This window comes from Odontesthes bonariensis, chromosome 1 (genome assembly GCF_027942865.1).
Source record: "Odontesthes bonariensis isolate fOdoBon6 chromosome 1, fOdoBon6.hap1, whole genome shotgun sequence".
Lineage (NCBI taxonomy): Eukaryota > Metazoa > Chordata > Actinopteri > Atheriniformes > Atherinopsidae > Odontesthes > Odontesthes bonariensis.
Genome location: NC_134506.1, coordinates 43029533 through 43049623, shown reverse-complemented (window position 1 = coordinate 43049623; position 20091 = coordinate 43029533). Strand labels below are relative to the sequence as shown.

At 42.6% G+C, this 20091-nt stretch overlaps 2 protein-coding genes across 2 annotated transcripts; one reads left to right on the top strand and one right to left on the bottom strand.

The window, feature by feature from the left end:
* The first annotated feature begins 1873 nt into the window (after positions 1-1873).
* LOC142383865 (G2/mitotic-specific cyclin-B2-like) lies at positions 1874-7065 on the top strand. Its single transcript, XM_075469657.1, has 8 exons — positions 1874-1900; positions 2056-2163; positions 2659-2886; positions 2958-3116; positions 4521-4757; positions 6559-6699; positions 6772-6882; positions 6955-7065. The coding sequence occupies exons 1-8, from the start codon at positions 1874-1876 to the stop codon at positions 7063-7065; spliced, it is 1122 nt and encodes a 373-aa protein (XP_075325772.1).
* Positions 7066-8932: 1867 nt separating this feature from the next.
* On the bottom strand, positions 8933-15856 carry crybgx (crystallin beta gamma X). Its single transcript, XM_075472554.1, has 6 exons — positions 15813-15856; positions 15325-15373; positions 14220-14341; positions 13101-13236; positions 10340-10479; positions 8933-9065 (listed from the first exon to the last, which is right to left on the bottom strand). The coding sequence occupies exons 1-6, from the start codon at positions 15854-15856 to the stop codon at positions 8933-8935; spliced, it is 624 nt and encodes a 207-aa protein (XP_075328669.1).
* Positions 15857-20091: the final 4235 nt, after the last annotated feature.

Here is a 20091-nt window from a genome sequence, read left to right as displayed (position 1 = left end):
CTTTTTAGGTCGTGACCCGGAAGCGATTCTGTCCCCACTCATTACGCAGAGCTGTAGAGTAATACAGTAATAGTATTGTAATATGTAGGACTGGGCAAGTTAACTTGTTAATTATTTAACGCTAATGATTGTTTTTCGCGCATTGATGCAGGTTTTATTATTTATTTTATTTTTGTAAAAGTCTGTTGCTCACAGGCTTTTATTTTGTAAAAGTCTGTTGCTGTCTGCTGTGGAACAGGAAAAGAAAGTAATCGGCGGATCCACCAAACATGGAGAAGGGTACGGAACTTTTACTCGGCCATTTTCATTTTAAAGTTCTTCCAGACGGCAGAGTCGACAGAACCAAAGTCATCTGTAAACACTGCCAAGTTGAATTGTCTTCTCAGCGTAGTAGTTCCAGTCTAAAATATCACTTAAAGGCAAAACACACAACTGATAGCAGCAAGTCATTCAAGGAAACAGACAGTGGAGCGAGGCTTCTACATAAAAACTACAGAAAGATGCTGATGTTAAAAGTGTGTTTGCACAACAAATGTTATGGCACTTTCATTCATATGGCAGCACATTTAAAATAAAACTAAATGCTAAAAGCTATACACTACTTTTGAATTCATTTATGAATTTTGCGTACAAATGCGATTAATCGCGATTAATCAGGGAAATCATGTGATTAATTAGATTAAACATTTTAATCGTTGCCCAGCCCTAGTATTTACTCTAAAGCTCTCAGCACATCAATGGAAAGTTGCTCAATCGTGCTGAGGAATGGATGGGGAAAGTTTTGGCAGCGACATGTCAGTACACAATATACAGAATTTTCTGTCTGTCAGTCCCTGCTGAGGGCACCACCTCCCTATATTTCTCCACCTTGGCACTCCAAACTGATGAAATAAAGAGGTGGAAATATCACCACACGTCATCCCATTAGTTCACTTTTCCCTGATAAGACCAGCAATCTTGTGCAACATCATTGTTTTTGCCTAAATGTTTCATCCAAATTAAATTTGCTCGACAGGTAAGTCAAAATTTCTGATTTTCTTGTGTTTTACGGACAGCTTCCGGGTCACGACCAAAAAAAGTCACAGACTGTAAATAAATATTGAAAATCAAAAATTTCCCGAGGGGTCTATATTTTAAATATAAAATATAAAAATATAACGTTTACATTTTTTTTAAAATACGTGCTTCCGGTACACTCGCTTTTATTTTGAAAGGCTTCGAATCAACTTCCGGTCCTCACAGTGCAGGTCTGCAGCCAGACCAGAGAGTCTCTATTATAATATTATTATTATTATAATAAAAAATAAAAAATTAGTTGTTTCTCGTTTCTCCTTTTATTAGTATAGATTTATTAAAGACTCGTAGTCCAGATCACATAGAAAAACAATCAATGATAAAAGAACCTAAAAAAGAACAGTCATAAAAAAATAATAATAAAAAACAGTCCTAATCTTCTAGGAGGCAACCATACCAATGTTTCCAATATATAGATTAATATCTTACTGCATTATATTTAGTATATTTAATGTTAGTTGACAGTAGGATAATAATAATAATATTATTGGAAGGTTTTGTTTTATAAGGAGGATTTTGTTTTTTCAGTATCAAAAGGAAAACAATCGGTTGGCCGTTAAATACACTTAAAGCCGTTAAACCTGAACTTTTGACCTCAGTTTTTCAGCCAATCAATAGCCTTCTTTCCACAGTGGCATCCAATCAGATTCGCCGGAGCGCTATTTGAATGCTGCTGATCTTTGGTGTTTACCACCTGCAGAAGTCGGAGAACTGTGTTGTTGCTGCTGCTGCTGAAGAACTAACTATCTGGTTGTTTTTAAATTATAATTTTATCTTGTTGCCGGTATATACGTTGAAAATGTCGTCTGTGGAGGTTCGTGATGCGGTGAGTAAATGGACTTTCTGCTGTTTTGCTTCGTGCTTAGCATCGTTAGCCCGCAGGCTAACATTAGCTTAGCTTCTGCTGGTTGTCAGGGGTTCTGTTCGAAAAACGTCCCGGTTCTTCAAAAGAGTTCCAATTTGTCTGTTTTATCTTTGCAGCTGCTGCCAGCCGCAGAGAACCCTCTGAAGAAGGGGGAAAGCTGCGCAGCGGGTCCGAGGAGAGGTGTTCTCGGAGAGATTACCAACTTTAAAGCGGCTAACATAAAGGTAGCACAACACACCTGAGTTCTGTTTTTAATCCACTTCTGTTCACTCGGGTTGGTTCTGAACACACAAACTGCTTTTTGCTGTTTATTTATTTTTGTTTTAGTTTACTTTTATCTGTTCATCCATTATTTAAAATAAATATATATATTTTTTTATTATATGCTTATTTATCCCTTTTTTTTTTTTTTTTTTTCCTCATGGGGATCATGTGTGAAGTTTGGTTGTTGGGGTGATGTTGTGTGTGAGTTTATGCATGAATTGATTTGATTTTTTTTTTTAATTATGTAAAGCACTTTGTGCTGCTTTTTAATATAAAAAGTGGTATATAAATAAAGTTTAATTTAATATAGACAAGTTTCTAAAGCTTGATTAGTTGTGTTGAAACACTTAAGTGGTCTCATTCCAACATGACAGCCAGGTGTTGGTCTTCCATCCAGATTTGGACACACGGAGTCATCAAATGGCTCCTAAAATTTATTCTCATGTTTTCCGCAGATATTTGGACAATCGAAGTCGACCAAACCGTCATGTGCCCAAAAGGCTAAACCTGTTCAGGGGGAGGTTCCGGTCCAACTCCAGATCCAAGCAGCCTCCGAGCCGCTGTGCCAGGCATTCTCTGAGATGCTGCTGACGGTGCAGGACGTGGACGAGCAGGACGCAGACCTGCCGCAGCTCTGCTCAGAATACGTCAAAGACATCTACAGCTACCTGCACGTCCTGGAGGTAATCCACCCCCTCAGTCGGCCGCTGCGCTGCCTCCACCTGCTGTTACATCGGTGCTGTGTTCTCCTCAGGTGCAGCAGGCCGTGCGAGCCAAGTACATGCAGGGATATGAGATCAGCGAGCGCATGCGAGCGCTTCTCGTCGACTGGCTGGTCCAGGTTCACTCCAAGTTCCAGCTGCTGCAGGAGACTCTGTTCCTCACAGTCGCCACCATGGATCGTTTCCTCCAGGTGAGACCTGCCCGAACAACCTTTCTTCAGTGTTCGGCTGCATATAAAAACCCTTTAGCTCTGAATCCAGATCTACCGTTACAGATTAGGAGTATTGGTTTGATGGAGTGGGCTTCTAAGGGCTTATCTAACATTCTGGACCTGTTGGACTCCACTCTGTTTAATCATTTGAGCCAGTCAGGGCTGAATTTAATATTCCTCACAAAGATTTTTACAAATATCTTCAAATTCGTCATTTTATAGGGGTCCCATCTGAGGACTGGCAGGATTCACCTGGGATTGTCCAAATTGGAAAACATAATAATTTTGTTTCTCTCCCAAAAGACTCATTTCAAAGATTTGTTTCACTTTTATTTTGATTCTTCAAGCTATGACTCTTTGAAGCTGTTATGGGAACGCCATCTAGAGGTGACGTTTAATCCTGCTGACGGGGACAAGATCTGTAGCGGGGTTTTCCCTAAACGTACCTCAATCTCTATACATGAACAGAACTTTAAATTTGTTTTTTTTAGAACTTATTACACACCCGTTCGCCTCCAGAGAATGTTTCCTGGCATCTCTAACCTTTGTTTTAAATGTAAATTGCATAAAGGGACATTTATTCATTTGTTTTGGTCATGTGACCGTATCCAGTCTTTCTGGAAGGGGGTACACTCCGTAACCCAGGAGATCATTTGTCTCCTCAGTCACACCCCAGACAATCTCTTTGACGCAGATACCAAGTCTTTGTTAAATTCTTTTATTTCTGGCTAAAAAATGTATTTTGCTCAGGTGGTCGACTCCCCGGGTCCCTACCGTCGACATTAACACAGATTTCTGCTCTTATTCCTCTTGAGAAGTTGACTCATGACCTTAACCATAAATCAGACGAGTTTTGGAGGATCTGGAAACCATTGAACTCCTTTTTACAGAAACTAAGGCTGTGTTCGAAACTGCCTATTACTCCTAACTTTAAGTTCCCGGATGCATACTAGATTCTCTGAAATGTTGGGTATGCATCATGAGGTTACTACTCATACTCAAACTACCCAAGATGCAACGTAACGTGACGTCGCCAATCGTCTTTTCCTGTCAAAACGGCAGTTTCAAGCTAGCTACAACGAGGGTAGGTTCACTTCCTGTTTTCAAAACAAAAGCACCAATTGTATGGTAATGGCTTTCCCTATGATAAAAGGCAACGGGTATTTTATTTTGTGAAAATAACCGGAAGTGCGTTGCTCACTGCGGCTAGCTTTAGTAGCGCCGAATACGTGTCATCTTTCTGATGTGTGTATATTGGTGTATGCATGGATATATATGTAGAGATGTATATTGCAACGCTTGTGTTAGTTTGGGGTGGGACTTTTTTTCTAATGTTTGTACACTTACAACTGAAAAAAACAATCCTTTGCTGCTGCCCTGCAGGTCCACCCGGTGCCTCGCAGGAAGCTGCAGCTGGTGGGTGTGACGGCCATGATGGTGGCCTGTAAGTACGAGGAGATCTGCGCTCCGGAGGTGGGCGACTTCGCCTACATCACAGACCACGCCTTCACCAAGTCTCAGATCCTGGAGATGGAGCGGCTGATTCTGAGGAGCCTCAACTTCCAGCTGGGGCGTCCGCTCCCGCTGCACTTCCTCCGGCGAGCCTCCAAGGTGGCAGATGTGAGTTTGTTTGAAAATGCGGAGAAATGTTTGTACAGCAGGATGTGTTCATCAGTTTAATGAAAATGTGCTGCTGACTTACACATTTGGTTTAAAGCTGAGCGTGAAATGCAATCAAAATCACAAAAGGGTCAGGACGCCGTGTGAAATGGAAGAAAAAAAAAAAAGATAAACTAGCAATTATATGAAAGTCTCAAGAGATATATTTTAGTCACAACATAAAGTGACACATTTGACTATCAGGTAAAATATGAACTCATCTGAAACCTGATGGCAGCAACATGTCTCATAAATGTTGGGGCAGGTTTCCCACTGTAGCATCCCCTCTTCTTTTAACATCTGAGGACTGAGACTGAGCTGATAACAGCTGGATGCTCCCTCTCCTCTTTAGTCTGGAGGACGCAGCATCAGGTTCTGATCCATCTGACCACAGAACAGTTTCCCACTCTGCCTCGGTCCATTTTAAACAAGGTTTGGTCCAGAGAGGACGGCAGAGTTCCTGGACCATGTTCACATGTGGCTTCTTCTCTGCCTGATGGAGCTCTAACCTGCCTCTGTGGACGTTACGCTGAGCTGTGCTCAGACGGTGATTTCTGGAGGTGTTTCTGAACCCAGGCAGTGATCTCAGGACAGAATCAGGTCTGTTTTAATGAAGTGATTCAGCATCATGGAGAACGAGTCCCGTTTATCTGTGCAACCAATGGAAACCTGATTAGTTGCAACAACACTGCCTGCTGTGCAGACCGAGCAGTCCCCTGCTTCCGAGCAGCAAACACCGTAACAGGCGCGGCTGTCAGCAGGCGGCAGCAGGCAGTGATACGAAGGGAGAGAAAATAGGGCCAAGCGATTGTGAGGTCTGACTTTTTCCTGGAGAACCATTTTGTGATGCAAATGTATTACTCTGTTGAACGCATATTGTAGGAGCTAAATGTGTTGTGTTAGTGTCCTGAGTCAAGGGTGTAATGTACTCTGTATGTGTGGCGTCGCTGTGCTGTCACCAGGGGGTCTCAGGTGCATATAGGAGTCTCGTGCACTCTTTGTCAGGTGTTTTGACCCGGAAGGGCAAACGGTTTTTGACCGCTGTGGTGCGAGGCGCTCGTTGTGCCATTGTTTTAACATTTACGAAAGAATAAATCCACTGGTGGCAACTTCAAGGAACAGCGTGGAAATTAATTTAGACACGGTATGAGAGCAGCAAGCCAGGACAGGCAGCGCATCAACCAGCCATCCGACGTCAAATGCCTCAGTAGCTCTTGTAATAGACTGAGCTCCTTTAATGCATATTGTTTTGGGAAGCAAAACGCTTTATTTTTTTAAACCCTAGCCGGACTACCTTCATCACCCCCAAAACATTACATTTACATTGCATTACGGTCATTTTGCAGACGCTTTTAACCAAAGCGACTTACAATAAGTGCGTTCAACATCGGTAGGCAAAAGAACTTCAGGTGCATTTCCTTCCAAAACGAGGCTGGAACTCTGCTCACAGGACGCCGCAGGGGGTAAGAAGATGTTCATTAAAAAATGTTGCTGATATGGGATGTCATACAGCTTCATGTCAAAAGAGGCGAACTGTCCCTTTAATATTCAATTTAGACTGAATATCTGATTTTTATAAAGTGACACTAAAACCAAACCTCTGATCCCTGCACATGTGCAGCTATACACAAACGTGTTTAAAAAGCCACAAACTGCCATTTTAAATTTCCTGCGGCGTCCCAACTCTTTTGGAACTGGTTGCAGATTCCTCAGAACACAAAGAGCAGGCGGCTTGTTCAGAGTTGACTTTGGGATGTTTCAGTGTGACTTAAAGAAGCACACGCTGGCCAAGTACCTGATGGAGCTGACCCTGCTGGACTACAGCATGGTGCACCTGCGGCCCTCCGAGGTCGCCGCCGCCTCGCTGTGTCTCTCCCAGCTGCTGCTGGACGGGCTGCCGTGGGTGAGTTGAACCGGCGTCGGCCTCCCTCCGCCGCCCTTTCAGGCGGGTCGTAACCCATCTCCTCTTCCTCAGTCGCCCACGCAGCAGCACTACTCCACCTACGATGCGGCCCACCTGAAGCCCGTGATGCAGCACATCGCCAAGAACGTTGTGCTGGTAAACGACGGGAAAACCAAGTTTCAGGTGAGTCTGCTGGTTTTTAAAAACTTAACTCCTGATATGGCGTCAGTGAACTTTGAACTCTGCCCTCTGCAGGCTGTGAAGAACAAGTACTCGAGCAGCAAGCTGATGAGGATCAGCCTCATCCCGCAGCTGAGGTCCCCCATCACTTACAACATGGCGGCCGCTCCGCTCAGCAGCCCCTGACGCAGAACTCGGGACATCTTTGGGGGGCCTTTCACCTGCACTTTATTTATTAGATCACTTGTGAAGAAACTGTTTTAATGTTTTTAGAGTTTTTCATTCAATCGTTTTTTGTTTTTGTTGTTTTTAAGACGATCCTGCTGAACGTCCGAAGTTTCTTGTTATGCACCTTTAAACGTTTCCTCAAGCCTGAACACTGTTCTGGTTCCAGTCAGTTTGTCTGGAAGCAGCTTCTGAGGAACTTTCTGCACCTCAGTTCTGCTCTGCCTCAGTCTCAAAAGTGCCTTTTTTTTTTTTTTTTTTTTTTTTTTTTTTTTTGAGCTGTTTAACAGTTTTCATCAGGATTTTAGTTTCTTTAACATGTTGTGACCCTCCTGTTTGTTCGTGAATCTGAATAAAAGCTTCGGGAACCCGAATGACTCTAACCTTAAGATATCAACTCTAATCTTGACTTAATGGGGATCATTTTAAAGTGAAATTTCCAGCTGTAATTGCACTGTTATGGTAATAAATTGCTCCCTGACTTTAACTTTTTTTTTTTTTTTTTTTTTTTTCCTTCCTTCCATCCTGAGTTTAAAATGAAGTATTTATTTAATCAAGGTTTTTAAAGCCCACTGTCGGCTGATGTTGATATACTTGTATAGCTGATGGACTCCCTTCCTCAGACTGATGCCACGTCTAAATGGTTTAGGTAATTTCAGTCTTAGATCAGATGGGTTCTGTAGGATGCTGATATTTAAGATTAAAGGGATAGTTCGCCTCTTTTGACATGAAGCTGTATGACATCCCATATCAGCAACATCATTTCTGAACATCTTCTTACCCCCTGCTGCGTCCTGTGAGCAGAGTTCCAGCCTCGTTTTGGTGTTGATGAAGGTAGTCCGGCTAGTTGGCTGGGGTTTAAAAAATAAAGCGTTTTGCTTCTCAACAATATGCGTTCAACAGAGTAATACATTTGCATCACAAAATGGTTCTCCAGGAAAGTCAGACCTCACAATCGCTTGGCCCTATTTTCTCTCCCTTTGTATCACTGCCTGCTGTGTAGACCGAGCAGCAAACACTGTAACAGGCGCGGCTGTTGGCAGGCGCGCCAACTAGCCAGACTACCTTCATCAACACCAAAACGAGGCTGGAACTCTGCTCACAGGACGCAGCAGGGGGTAAGAAGATGTTCAGAAATGATGTTGCTGATATGGGATGTCATACAGCTTCATGTCAAAAGAGGCGAACTATCCCTTTAAGATGAGATTTGTCATGCATACAGTGATAAATGAAATTTCTCCTGTATTTAACCCATCCAGGTTGGCACAGGTTCACACACTCAGACAGATGCCATGCAGCCACTCACAGCACCCAGGGAGCATGGCACGGTGCCTTGCTCAAGAGCACCTCGGCCGTGGCGAGGTAGACCGATTCGTCAATCTTGAGTGTCGAGAGTGGGAATTGAACCCCCAACCTTCCTGTTATTGGACAACCCACTAACTGAAAGCCCCTTGTGTTAAATGCCAACAAAACATTTCATATAGAACAGTGATGATAGTTTGTATCAATGCATTTTATGTAATTTATCATAAGTTTGAAGCTTTGGAAAATCTTAAATAGTTAGAAGGTGCTTGAATTTGACTTTGAGAAAGGTATAAGAACCCTTCTTCTTAAGCCTTATGTCTTGTGACTCAGGATCAGTGTGCAGCTTCTTGTGTAAATCCTCTCGGTTCAACAGTTGTTCATACAGTTCAAAGCGTTAAATCCAACCAAAGAATAAAGATAAAAAAACATCTTCACCAATTTACTACCAAAAATAGGCTTTATTGTGTGTAAAGCTGACAGGTTCCATGAGTTGGGGGTCGTGGCGGCGGATCAGAGGCGGTGCTTAGTTGAAGCGGACTCTGCGGATGGAGCCCACGGTGCTGTTCTGGCTGCCCCAGTCAGAGAAGTTGTTGTAGTCCCGTTTCTCCAGGATATAATGAGGTCCTCTGTAGTTGGGCTCCTGATACACCACCCACCTGCGCAGAGAGGAACAGCCTGAGACTCCACTGAGGTTACAGTATCTGATCTGTGCTGCTGGCTCTGAGCGACACATATGTAGGTTTCGGGGAACTTTGCTTGAGGTCAATTATTGGACCGAAGTCCCAAATGCAGAAGCTTAAAGCCGTAAAAACCACAGATCAAGTTCAGCAGGTAGAATGTAAATTGTTTAGTTTCGAGAGATTATTCAACATTCAACAGTAACCTGATGTATTATTGATGATTTATTACAATCTGTGGCTACAATATGGGCAAAAAGAGGCCTTAAAGGGATTATTTCAGCGTTCATAAACAGCACATAAGGGTACATTAACTCATTATTTGTCTTCTTAGTATGTGGGGCTAAAATGGAGAGAGTACATTCATGATAACTAGGGCTGGGCAAATATTAAAATGTTTAATCTAATTAATTATTTCCCTGATTAATCACGATTAATCACATTTGTACGCAAAATCCAAAAATGAATTCAAAAGTAGCATATAGCTTTTAGCATTTAGCTTTATTTTAAATGTGCTGCCATATGAATGAAAGTGCCATAACATTTGTTGTGCAAACACACTTTTAACATCAGCATCTTTCTGTAGTTTTTATGTAGAAGCCTCGCTCCACTGTCTGTTTCCTTGAATGACTTGCTGCTATCAGTTGTGTGTTTTGCCTTTAAGTGATATTTTAGACTGGAACTACTACGCTGAGAAGACAATTCAACTTGGCAGAGTTTACAGATGACTTTGGTTCTGTCGACTCCGCCGTCTGGAAGAACTTTAAAATGAAAATGGCCGAGTAAAAGTTCCGTACCCTTCTCCATGTTTGGTGGATCCGCCGATTACTTTCTTTTCCTGTTCCACAGCAGACAGCAGCAGACTTTTACAAAATAAAAGCCTGTGAGCAACAGACTTTTACAAAATAAAAGCCTGTGATCAACAGACTTTTACAAAATAAAAGCCTGTGAGAAACAGACTTTTACAAAATAAAAGCCTGTGAGCGACAGACTTTTACAAAATAAAAGCCTGTGAGCAACAGACTTTTACAATAATAAAATAAATAATAAAACCTGCGTTATTGCGCGATTAAAAAAAAAAGATCGGCTTTAAATAATTAACGAGTTAACGCAACAATAACGAGTTAACTCGCCCAGCCCTAATGATAACATGATGATGTTGAACATGATGGTGAGTTAATGCAGTGAGAAGCACGAGAACAACGCGAAAGAGGCCCAGAAGCACCAGACGGCTGAGTGGTGCACAAACTTACGCTCCTCCGAGCACACGGATGGAGGTGATTCTGTTGAGGCTGTAGCGGCTCATCAGGTTGGGGATGTCGTCCTGGAGCTCCATCTTCTTTCCGGAGAAGCCGGCTCGCTCGAACAGCTGAGCTCTGGCGGCGTTGTTGTCCTGAGAATCAGAAACAGGCAGAGCTGCTGTGTGAGGGTGTGTTTCTGGATCAGCTAATCTGACACAGTCCTTCAAACAGATATATGTAATAAAACCTCACAGAATTACAGTACTCTGTTACTTTATGTCACAGTAACTGTGTTCAGTTCCCTGTTTTATTTTGAAAGGCAGCTTCCAGTTCACTTCTTTTAGAGGTCCGCACGTGTTTCCAGTCGCTTGATGATTTTCTGGAGTTTTTGGCCAAGCAAGCAGCTTCGTTTTGTGGGTAAAATAAATCCTCTTTGGTGAACTCACATTCTTACTTAAACTCACTTAAATATCCCAATTTTTTAATTTATTTGAACCTTTAAAAACTAAATATTTGATTTTCTCCACACGTGTGAAACTCATTTACACTCGACATGTTTTAGGTGTATCCGCTCTCGTGTGCTAACGTTACATTATCGGCATGTTTCTGATAAAGATGTCAGAAAAAGGTCTCCGAGTACAATTGTTTAACGAGGTTAATATATACTAAATCAGTGGTTCTCAAACTGTGGTACGCGGAGGTACTGCAGGGGGTACGCGGCGCATGGGGAGTTTTTTTTAATTTTATTTATTTATTAAGGTGTCACACTTTTATGGAGGACTGTTTAAAAAGGAGACTCCAGTTTTGTGATGAATGTTACATGAGTTAGGCCTGTTAATGTATTCTTAAAAAGAGAGAGAAATGAGTTATGTTCATGTATTCTGAAAAAAAAGAGAAATGTTACTGGTTTAAGTTAGATAACAAAGGAAGATTATTTTGATTTAGTATTTATGCTATTTTGGTTAATTATTTATATTTCAAGAAAATATTTTTTATTCTTATGTTGAATTCAACTGAAGTTAAAAAAAGAGAGAGAAAGCCTGAGAATTTTATGTTGAAGTTAAGGATATTAGATAAAATGATTTTCATGTAATAACCACTGTGTTGCTCTACTTTTGGAGAATCATCGCACGTGTTGTATGTGAGGGGGTACTCAGGCCAAAAAGGTTGGGAAACACTGCACTAAATGTTTAATACTAATCTTGTGGATGGCGGCTAAAATGTCTAAAATTATTTTTTTTAATTTAGTCATTTATTATTATTATTATTATTATTATTATTATTTAGTAGTAGTACTTTTATTATAATTTGTATTATTAGTGTTATTGTTAATATACAATCATTGTAAATATTGATAATTTTTTGAGCTACTTGACTAATTTGAATTTCCCCCATTGGGGGATGAATAAAGTATTTTTCTATTTCTATTCTATTCTATTTTTTAAGATAGACAAAGGAAAGGGCCCTTCGAAACACCCGGTCAGATGGTTCTCTGGATAAGACCAAAGTTATGTGTCGTTACTGTCGATGTGACCTGAATTATCCCAATATCGGTCTTGGTCTCGAGTACTACAACACTCAGTGGGGTCACATGGCTCTGAAAGGATCGGATTATTGGCTAAATTACAATAAGAATGAGCTGAGCGAGGGTAATTCTCCTTGGATATATGGCGGTGAATGAATGGGATCAGAGGAACAAAGCGTGACATACCCCGGTATGATAGGTGGCGCTGTACCCATTCCAGCTGTTGCTAATAGAGCCACTTCCTGTTGACCTCTTCACCACCAACAACAACAACAAACTCAGGCATTGGAGAAAGATGGAGAACGCAGAGCAAGATGAAGCTACGTCCCTCTACATTTGGTCTGTGATGAGCTGCTTGTTGCACAAACTCGATGCCCAACGGAGCATTCTCCATCGCGTTGTTTGTTTCTTTCTGACGGCGACAACAACAGGAATATCGTCTCCTTTGACTTCCGGGTCACGACCCCGGGAAAACATCTGGAGCATGCGCAGAACGCAAAGTCTGATTCACCACGTGCTTCAGCGTCTACAAGCAGGTTTAGAGTGACTTTCAACCCAGTTATCTCGGGGTCTGAATCCCATCCGATCCAGTTCTTAGTCAGATTAAGGTGTCTACATGAAATTAACTCTTTCGGTGCCATTGACGTCTATAGACGTCAATTTAAAAAAAAACGTTCACTGCCAAAGACGTCTATAGACGTCAATTGCGTTTTTTAACGGAGCGGGCTGGGGGACAATCTAGCGGAGTTCGTCACTAAATCTTAGGCTTGTAAACACTAAACAGAGAACATACTGGCAAAATTACCCGCAAGGTGGCAGCAGTGCCACTTTGCACAAAAAAAAAGAGCTGGTTTTCTCCATTTTTTGGGTCAAACAGCTGTTTTTGGTGAAACCAACCTATGTTCTACTGTCTATTACTAAAGGACTGAAAATGGTAGAAACAAACTTTTTTTTCCTGATGAAAGAAGAGAGTCTACTCTTTCTTTTGGTAATTTCGGTGTGTACATAGTCATAAGACACACTTTTCTGTGGGTCTTGGAAAATCAGTCAAAATACTGAAAAACACTTGGCAGTATGGGTGTCTCTGCACTGAAAATGGCTGGCAGCCAATGAGTTAATAACTCAGTCTGGTTGTAATTTAGCCAATAATCCGATCCTTTCAGTGCCATGTGACCCCGCTGTGATTCTGAACAGTTCTGAAGGAGTTTCCCTGAACCTGCACAGACTGCGGGCTAACCTGCGTCTCACCTGTTTGACGGAGCGGACAGAGGACACGTGGTCCACCTGAGCGCACCACTTGTCGTAGCAGTTGTACTCCCCCCGCTCAGCCATGTCCCACAGGTACTGACGACCCCGGTAGTTGTCATGCTCGAAGCCGACCCATCTTCATGTGAGGAGAAAATAAAGAGAGAGAATTAGAAAACCACTAAAATCCTACAATTTGACTCGCTGTCTGGTCTAAAAACAGACGAAGCGACTGAGGAAATTCTTTCCGTATCTGCTGATTCTGTTCCTTTCCAGAAAATTAAAAAAAAAAGGTTACGGTCATGGACTCATTCCCAAGTTTAAGTTTGGTGCATGGATTGAATTTGCAGAATTACCAACAGCTCCAAACTTCAAGTTGAAACCCAAATGCTGTCTGAGATCCAAGTGACCCGAGGATTAGTTCCACCAGTATTCAGAGAAGAACTTAAGCAGCTATTTTTTGTTCAAATACAGCTCAAATGGATCCCACACTGGAAAAAATCTGAATCTCACCAAGTATATTTGTCTCATTGAGTATCTCATTACACTTAATATAAGACACAACTGCCTAACAAGCACCATTTCAGAAAGATATAGGGACTTGTTTTAATATAATACATCTTCTAACAAGACTTCTTGTTAAGTGAAAAAGTCTTGAAAACAAATTGTTTTGAGTCACATATCATATGAAATAAGCTTTTTTTTTCATTTGAAGAGGTTTTTAAGCTAATTTCAAGATCACTTTTAACTCAAAAGTCCCAAATATCACATCTTATTTCAAGAAATCTTGACAAGCCGATTTTCACTAGTTCCATTGGCAGATTTTTTTGCTTATTTCAAGCTAAAAACCTTTCGTATTTGTTGTTTTTTTTACTTATTTTTGGAGGGGCATTTTTTCCAGTGCAGACAGCATTAAAAAAAGATTTTCCTTTCGGGATAAGAACCGTCTCTTTGGTCTGGGCTCATCTTTCTGTAAATAACAGGGTGAATATCTGTAAATCCCCCTCTGGACCACCGGGTTTGGGTGTCTTCTCTGATGCCTTTAACACATCTGTAAAAACGGGGGTCTACATAAGGACCGCGGCCTCTCGCAGGCTTCGGACGGACTCGCTGTGAACTTACGCTCCGCTCTCCACCTGCACAGAGTTGCATCTCTCTGGGAAGTTCTTGTCGCTGATCCTCGGGCAGTCGGAGTTCAGGTCCAGCCGCCTGCCAGCGAAGTTTCGCTGCTCGAAAAGGGTCACCTGAAAGCATCAGAGCGGGATGTTACAGCTTCAGCTCTGAGGGGTTTCCCAACAACTTATTTCACAGATATTTATCAAAGTATTTTAGCAGATTTAAATCGGGGTCCAACTTTTCCTGACAGTTTCAGACAAACATGAACTCTATATGTCTTTCATAGTCTTTTCTTCCATTTGTTCAACCTTTTTTTTATCCAAAAAACAGTCATTCTCTCAGATATTAGTGATACAGGAAGTGTGAGTCTCTTAGAATATCTGGCTCATAATAAAACAGATTTAAAGCAGAATTTAGTCACTTTCATTTAAAATAACTTTTGGCCATTTTTGCTGAAACATTTTCTCCAAACTGACGCGAGGAAGACGATCTGTGAACCTCCTTGTTCCTTAAAAGAAAAGATCCATGGTAAACTAAACCTTTCTTATCTAACAGAATCATCCTGAACAAAATACAGGAAACTCATGAATCCACCGTCTTTCTTTGATAAAGTGCAATCCCTTTAATCAGTCACATATCTCCTTTTTTTTAGTCTTTCAGTGTCTAAATCCTGGCGTCTGAGTGTTTAAATGGTATTTTTGGGGTTTGTAATATACTATAAAAAGATGTTATGAATGCTGATAACTCATCCTGCACTCAGGGGGGGGGGGGTGTTATGTTCCTAATTGACGACTATGATGGAGAATTCTGTTGAATTCCTCGAGGAAAAATCATCTGGATTAGGGATCGGCCTCCTGGGATTCTGTTTTTACGACAGCTCTCTGTTAGCAATCACACGATAACTCATCAAACTAAGCGTCTCAATGCACCGAAGCGTGTCTCTAAAAGTCTAATTTGATCAAATCGACAGCAAAAGTCCACGTTAAACTGGATCACATGACACCGCCTTTACGGAAATGTGCGTTTGACTGCGGCTCGGATCACAATTCAACCACAGAAGCAGCTCATTTTCCAACTCGCTCTGAATCTAAACACGTTTGCTTTGACTCACCCTCCCACTGGACCCGTAGAAGGCACGTTGGAGCACAGACCCCAGCTTGCTGCAGATATAGAAGCATTTTTTAGCAAAAAAAACCCCAACAGCAGTCAGTTAAAGTCTCCAGTCTGTAATGATATTAGAAAACTTGTCCCTTTTTATGTCCCCCTTTTTTGTCAACAAACGGCACACTTTTCATTCTGCTCCCAGTTCCCCACAGATCACAGAAGATAATTACAAGGTTTTTGTTTCATTTTAAAATGTGCAGAACGTGTGCGTGTCTCCCACAACAACCACCACCACCATCACTCTACAAGTGATTTCTGGGAAACTGGTGTTGAAGGCGTTAACAGAGCAGAACCCCCAGAAGGAGGCGGGCTGGCTGGCTGGCTGTGGAGGCCCTGGCCCACCCACCTCCACCCACCTCCACCTCTGACCGATGGGAGGGGGGGGTGCGGTCACGCTCCAAGGGCCCTGGTGGGAACGCAGCACTCTGAACATACCTGGTTTGTTGGGCTAATCCTGTGACCTTAGTAAAGATGTTCATGTCAGCTCTGCGAGGCGACAAGAAAGGCCCTTAAATATGTGGAGCTGAGGCGAGCGGAGCGCTGCTAGAACGCTCAGAGTGTTTCTCCAACAGTCACCGGGGCCCTGGGCGCCATTGATATGCTAAACACACAACTCCTGTTCCGCAGCGCACACACCGGTGGCAACAGTGCAACCGCACGCGGGGCAGAAATGTACATACAAACACACACAGGGGGGGCAATTGAAACAGTGGAGTGAATGCTGATACACGGAGTGCACGGAGAGTGCAGCGCCGACAGTTTTGGCTTTGAACATTTCAGCGTTTTCTCTGCAACAAAGCATGTTCTGATAATGGTTGCATTCATGCTGTGAGCGGGGGGGCCGCTGCAGCTCACTGTATTCACTGAGGAGGTCGAGGCCCTGAGCCGAGCTGACAGCAGAGGAAACGGCACGAGAGCTTCAGCCTCTGTGAACCCGCCTGTACAGATTACAGTTTAACCGTCCGATTGTTGTTCAACTCCACGGGATCGCGGAGACGTATTACCACACGAACAACACGTAATGGAGCTTATTAAAAAGGCTTTTTACTGCAGGAGCACAGCTGCTCCAGAGAAATGTGTCAAAGTCAAAAGTCAAATTTATTTGTTGCACATTTCATGTACAAAACAGTTCAAAGTGCTTCACATAAAATAAAAGCATTGCAGCAGGGAGTGGAAGAAGCATTAAAAATACATAAAAGAATATAAAGAGAAACAAATAAAATCATTTAAATGATTAAAAACAGGCAACAGTCTAGATAAGTTCAAAGATAGCGTGCAGATTTCATGCATAGACACATGAGAACAGAAATGTTTTTAACCTGGATTTAAAAATGTCTCCATGTGGTGAAAGTTTAATCTCCACTGGCAGTTTGTTCCACTTGTTTGCAGCATAACAGCTAAATGCTGCTTCTCCATGTTTAGTCTGGACTCTGGACTGGACCAGCTGACCTGAGTCCTTGGATCTAAGAGCTCTGCTGGCTTTATATTCTCTGAACAGATCACAGATGTAAACCATCAGCAGGCTTTTAAAATCTATTCTGTGACTGACTGGAAGCCAGAGTAAAGATTTTAAAGCTGCTGTGATGTGTTCAGATCTCTTAGTCCGGGTTAAAACTCCAGCAGCAGCGTTCTGGATGAGCTGCAGATGTTTAATGATCTTTTTGGGAAGTCCAGTTAAAAGAGCGTTACAGTGATGGAGTCTGCTGGAGATGAATGCATGGATGAGTTTCTCCTGGTCTGTTTGGGAGAGGAAACCTTTAATTCTGTTGATGTTTCTGATGGTAAAAAGCTGCCTTGGTGACAGCTTTGATGTGGCTGCTGAAAGTCAGATCTGAGTCTATCAACACTCCGAGGTTACCAATGGGGTCAGTGATTGTAAGGGCCCGAGTCCCAAGATATTTACCAACGCTGACCCTCTTCTCTTTGCTCCCAAACAGAATGATCTCAGTTTGGTCTTCATTTAATTGTAGAAAATTCTCTCTCATCCAGGTGTTTACTTCCTCCAGACACTGACACAGTACGTCTGCTGGGCTGCAGTCGTCCGGTGACAGAGACACATAAAGTTGTGTATCGTCTGCATAACTGTGATAATTGATGTTAAAATTCTGCAATATCTGCCCCAAAGGGAACATATACAAGTTAAACAGAAGAGGTCCAAGAATTGACCCCTGGGGGACTCCAGTCATGGCCACTCGCTCAGATTCATAGCTGCCAATTGGAACAAAATAACTCTGGCCTTCTAAGTGTTCATCTCTTTTGCCCTAAAACCTACAGACTGAAGGACACATTATATTTGCTGTTCACATTACATTTTAAATGTTGTATTTGTCTTTATTTAAGGATGAATCACCCATTTAAAATATCATCACAATTTTATAATCAGTTACTAGTGAGATGCTCTAATGCACAGATGTTTCTCTCAACCAGAATAAGAATTTAGATCATCCAGTTGCAGCACGTCGTATCAAACCCGATGAAAATAACAGTGTAACTTAAGCTATACTCTTCATGACCATGTTTATTCTTCTTGTAAATGTTGTGGGCTGCAGGCAGGCCGGTGGAGCTCACACACTCTGTGTGCATGAAGCTGCTGGAAGTCCTGCAGAATGAGGGCTGGCGTCGTCCTGCTGAAATAACCACGGAGCTCCCGGGAAAAGACGTCACCTGGATGGCAGCATCTGTCTCTCCAGAACTCCAACATCCAGCTCTGCATCAGGGGCACCTTCACACAGATGAAGCCCTCCCTGCCATGGACCCTGATGCCCCCCCACACCTTCACACAGATGAAGCCCTCCCTGCCATGGACCCTGATGCCCCCCCACACCTTCACACAGATGAAGCCCTCCCTGCCATGGACCCTGATGCCCCCCCACACCTTCACACAGATGAAGCCCTCCCTGCCATGGACCCTGATGCCCCCCCCCACACCTTCACACAGATGAAGCCCTCCCTGCCATGGACCCTGATGCCCCCCCACACCTTCACACAGATGAAGCCCTCCCTGCCATGGACCCTGATGCCCCCCCACACCTTCACACAGATGAAGCCCTCCCTGCCATGGACCCTGATGCCCCCCCACACCTTCACACAGATGAAGCCCTCCCTGCCATGGACCCTGATGCCCCCCCACACCTTCACAGACGCTGGCTTTAAACCTTTCTCTTTCTCAGCAGTTTGTCCCAGAAGCAGCTGAAACGTGGACTCATCTGCCCACAGAACACGTGTCCACTGTCTTTCTGTCCATCTGAGACGAGCTGGTGTCCACAGAACTGGGCCGTGCTCCTGCACAGAGCTGATATATGGCTTCCTCCTGGTGTGGTGCAGCTTCAGCTCACATTTCTGGACCGTGTTGAGTGGAAATGGTTCTCCCAGCTCCTCCTGAGCCCATGTGGCTGTATGGATCATGGTGGCGTGATGACGCTTTCTCCTGCAGTGCTGCCTGAGGGCTCCCAGCTCATCCAGCAGGGCTTTCTGTCCTCGGCCTTTCCACGCTGAGGTTTCCCCAGACTCCCTGAATCTGTCCTCAATATTCTGCTCTGTAGATGCTGAAAGACCAAAGTTCTTTACAGTCTGACTCTGAGGAACATTTGCTGAACTTATTGATGATTCTCTGATGGAGTTTGGCCCAAAGCGGTGAGCCACGACCCGTCCTTGTTGGAGAGACTGAACCTTTGGTGGAAGCTGCTGTTATACCCGATCCTGACACCCTCACCTGTCAGCAGCTAACCTGCTGGTTGGAGAATCTGTTCTATAAACTTTTCTATCTTTATTTGACTCCAGAACAACTTTCATTTGATGTGTTGCAGCATCAGACTCTAGATATGATCAGTTGGTTGGGTTTGTACACAACTCTTAGACTTTGCAGTTTGGAAAAAGTACAAACTGCTGCTAAAGAGAGCAGCCCTGAAACCTAATCAATGCAGCAGACTGGAGCCTCTTTGGTTCATGAAAGACCCTCCAAGATTTGAGTAAAAAGCCCACAGAAACAACTTATCTTTGAAAAGCTTAAATGATTTGAGACTTTAGATAAACTTATACACACTGTTCAGCAATGAGGATGACTCAATAGCAAAGATCCTCTGGCCTGATCAGATGATGCACATGATGGTTTATTTATGGTCCCGCTAAGTGTGGTGAACATCTTGTGGATGGATGGTTTGTTGTATGATTTTATTTACAGGTAGACCAAGATGTGAAATGAGTAAATGCTGTAATTTGATTCTATAGAGGTCCTATCCGTATGATATCAAAGTCTGGAGTAAAAAACCAATTCAGAGAGCAAATGTTTGGATGTTATGCATCCATAACATGACCGCACTGGAAAAAAATCAAAGTCTTACCAAGTATATTTGTCTCATTTCTGGTCAAAATATCTCATTCAGACACAACTGCCTAACAAGTTCTATTTCAGCCAGATATAGGGACTTATTTTAAGACAATACATCTGGAATATCTTGTTAGATGAAAATGTCTTGAAAACAAATTGTTTTGAGTCACATATCATATGAAACAAGCTTTTTTTACATTTGAAGAGGTTTTTAAGCTAATTTCAAGATCACTTTTATCTCAAAAGTCCCAAATATCACATCTGATTTCAAGAAATCTTGACAAGCCGATTTTCACTAGTTCCATTAGCAGATTTTTTTGCTTATTTCAAGCAAAAACGTCTTGTATTTGCTGTTTTTCTTACTTATTTTTGGAGGGGCATTTTTTC

Bases quoted from the DNA above. Each gene is read 5' to 3' on its own strand.
- LOC142383865 (XM_075469657.1), top strand. From the start codon at position 1,874: ATGTCGTCTGTGGAGGTTCGTGATGCG. The intron at 2,887-2,957 runs GTAATCCACCCC...TGTTCTCCTCAG, and splicing joins GCTACCTGCACGTCCTGGAG to GTGCAGCAGGCCGTGCGAGC. The intron at 6,700-6,771 runs GTGAGTTGAACC...CCTCTTCCTCAG, and splicing joins TGCTGGACGGGCTGCCGTGG to TCGCCCACGCAGCAGCACTA.
- crybgx (XM_075472554.1), bottom strand. From the start codon at position 15,856: ATGAACATCTTTACTAAGGTCACAGGATTAGCCCAACAAACCAG. The intron at 14,342-15,324 runs GTGAGTCAAAGC...TGATGCTTTCAG, and splicing joins TCTACGGGTCCAGTGGGAGG to GTGACCCTTTTCGAGCAGCG. The intron at 10,480-13,100 runs GTGAGACGCAGG...TCTGATTCTCAG, and splicing joins CTGTCCGCTCCGTCAAACAG to GACAACAACGCCGCCAGAGC.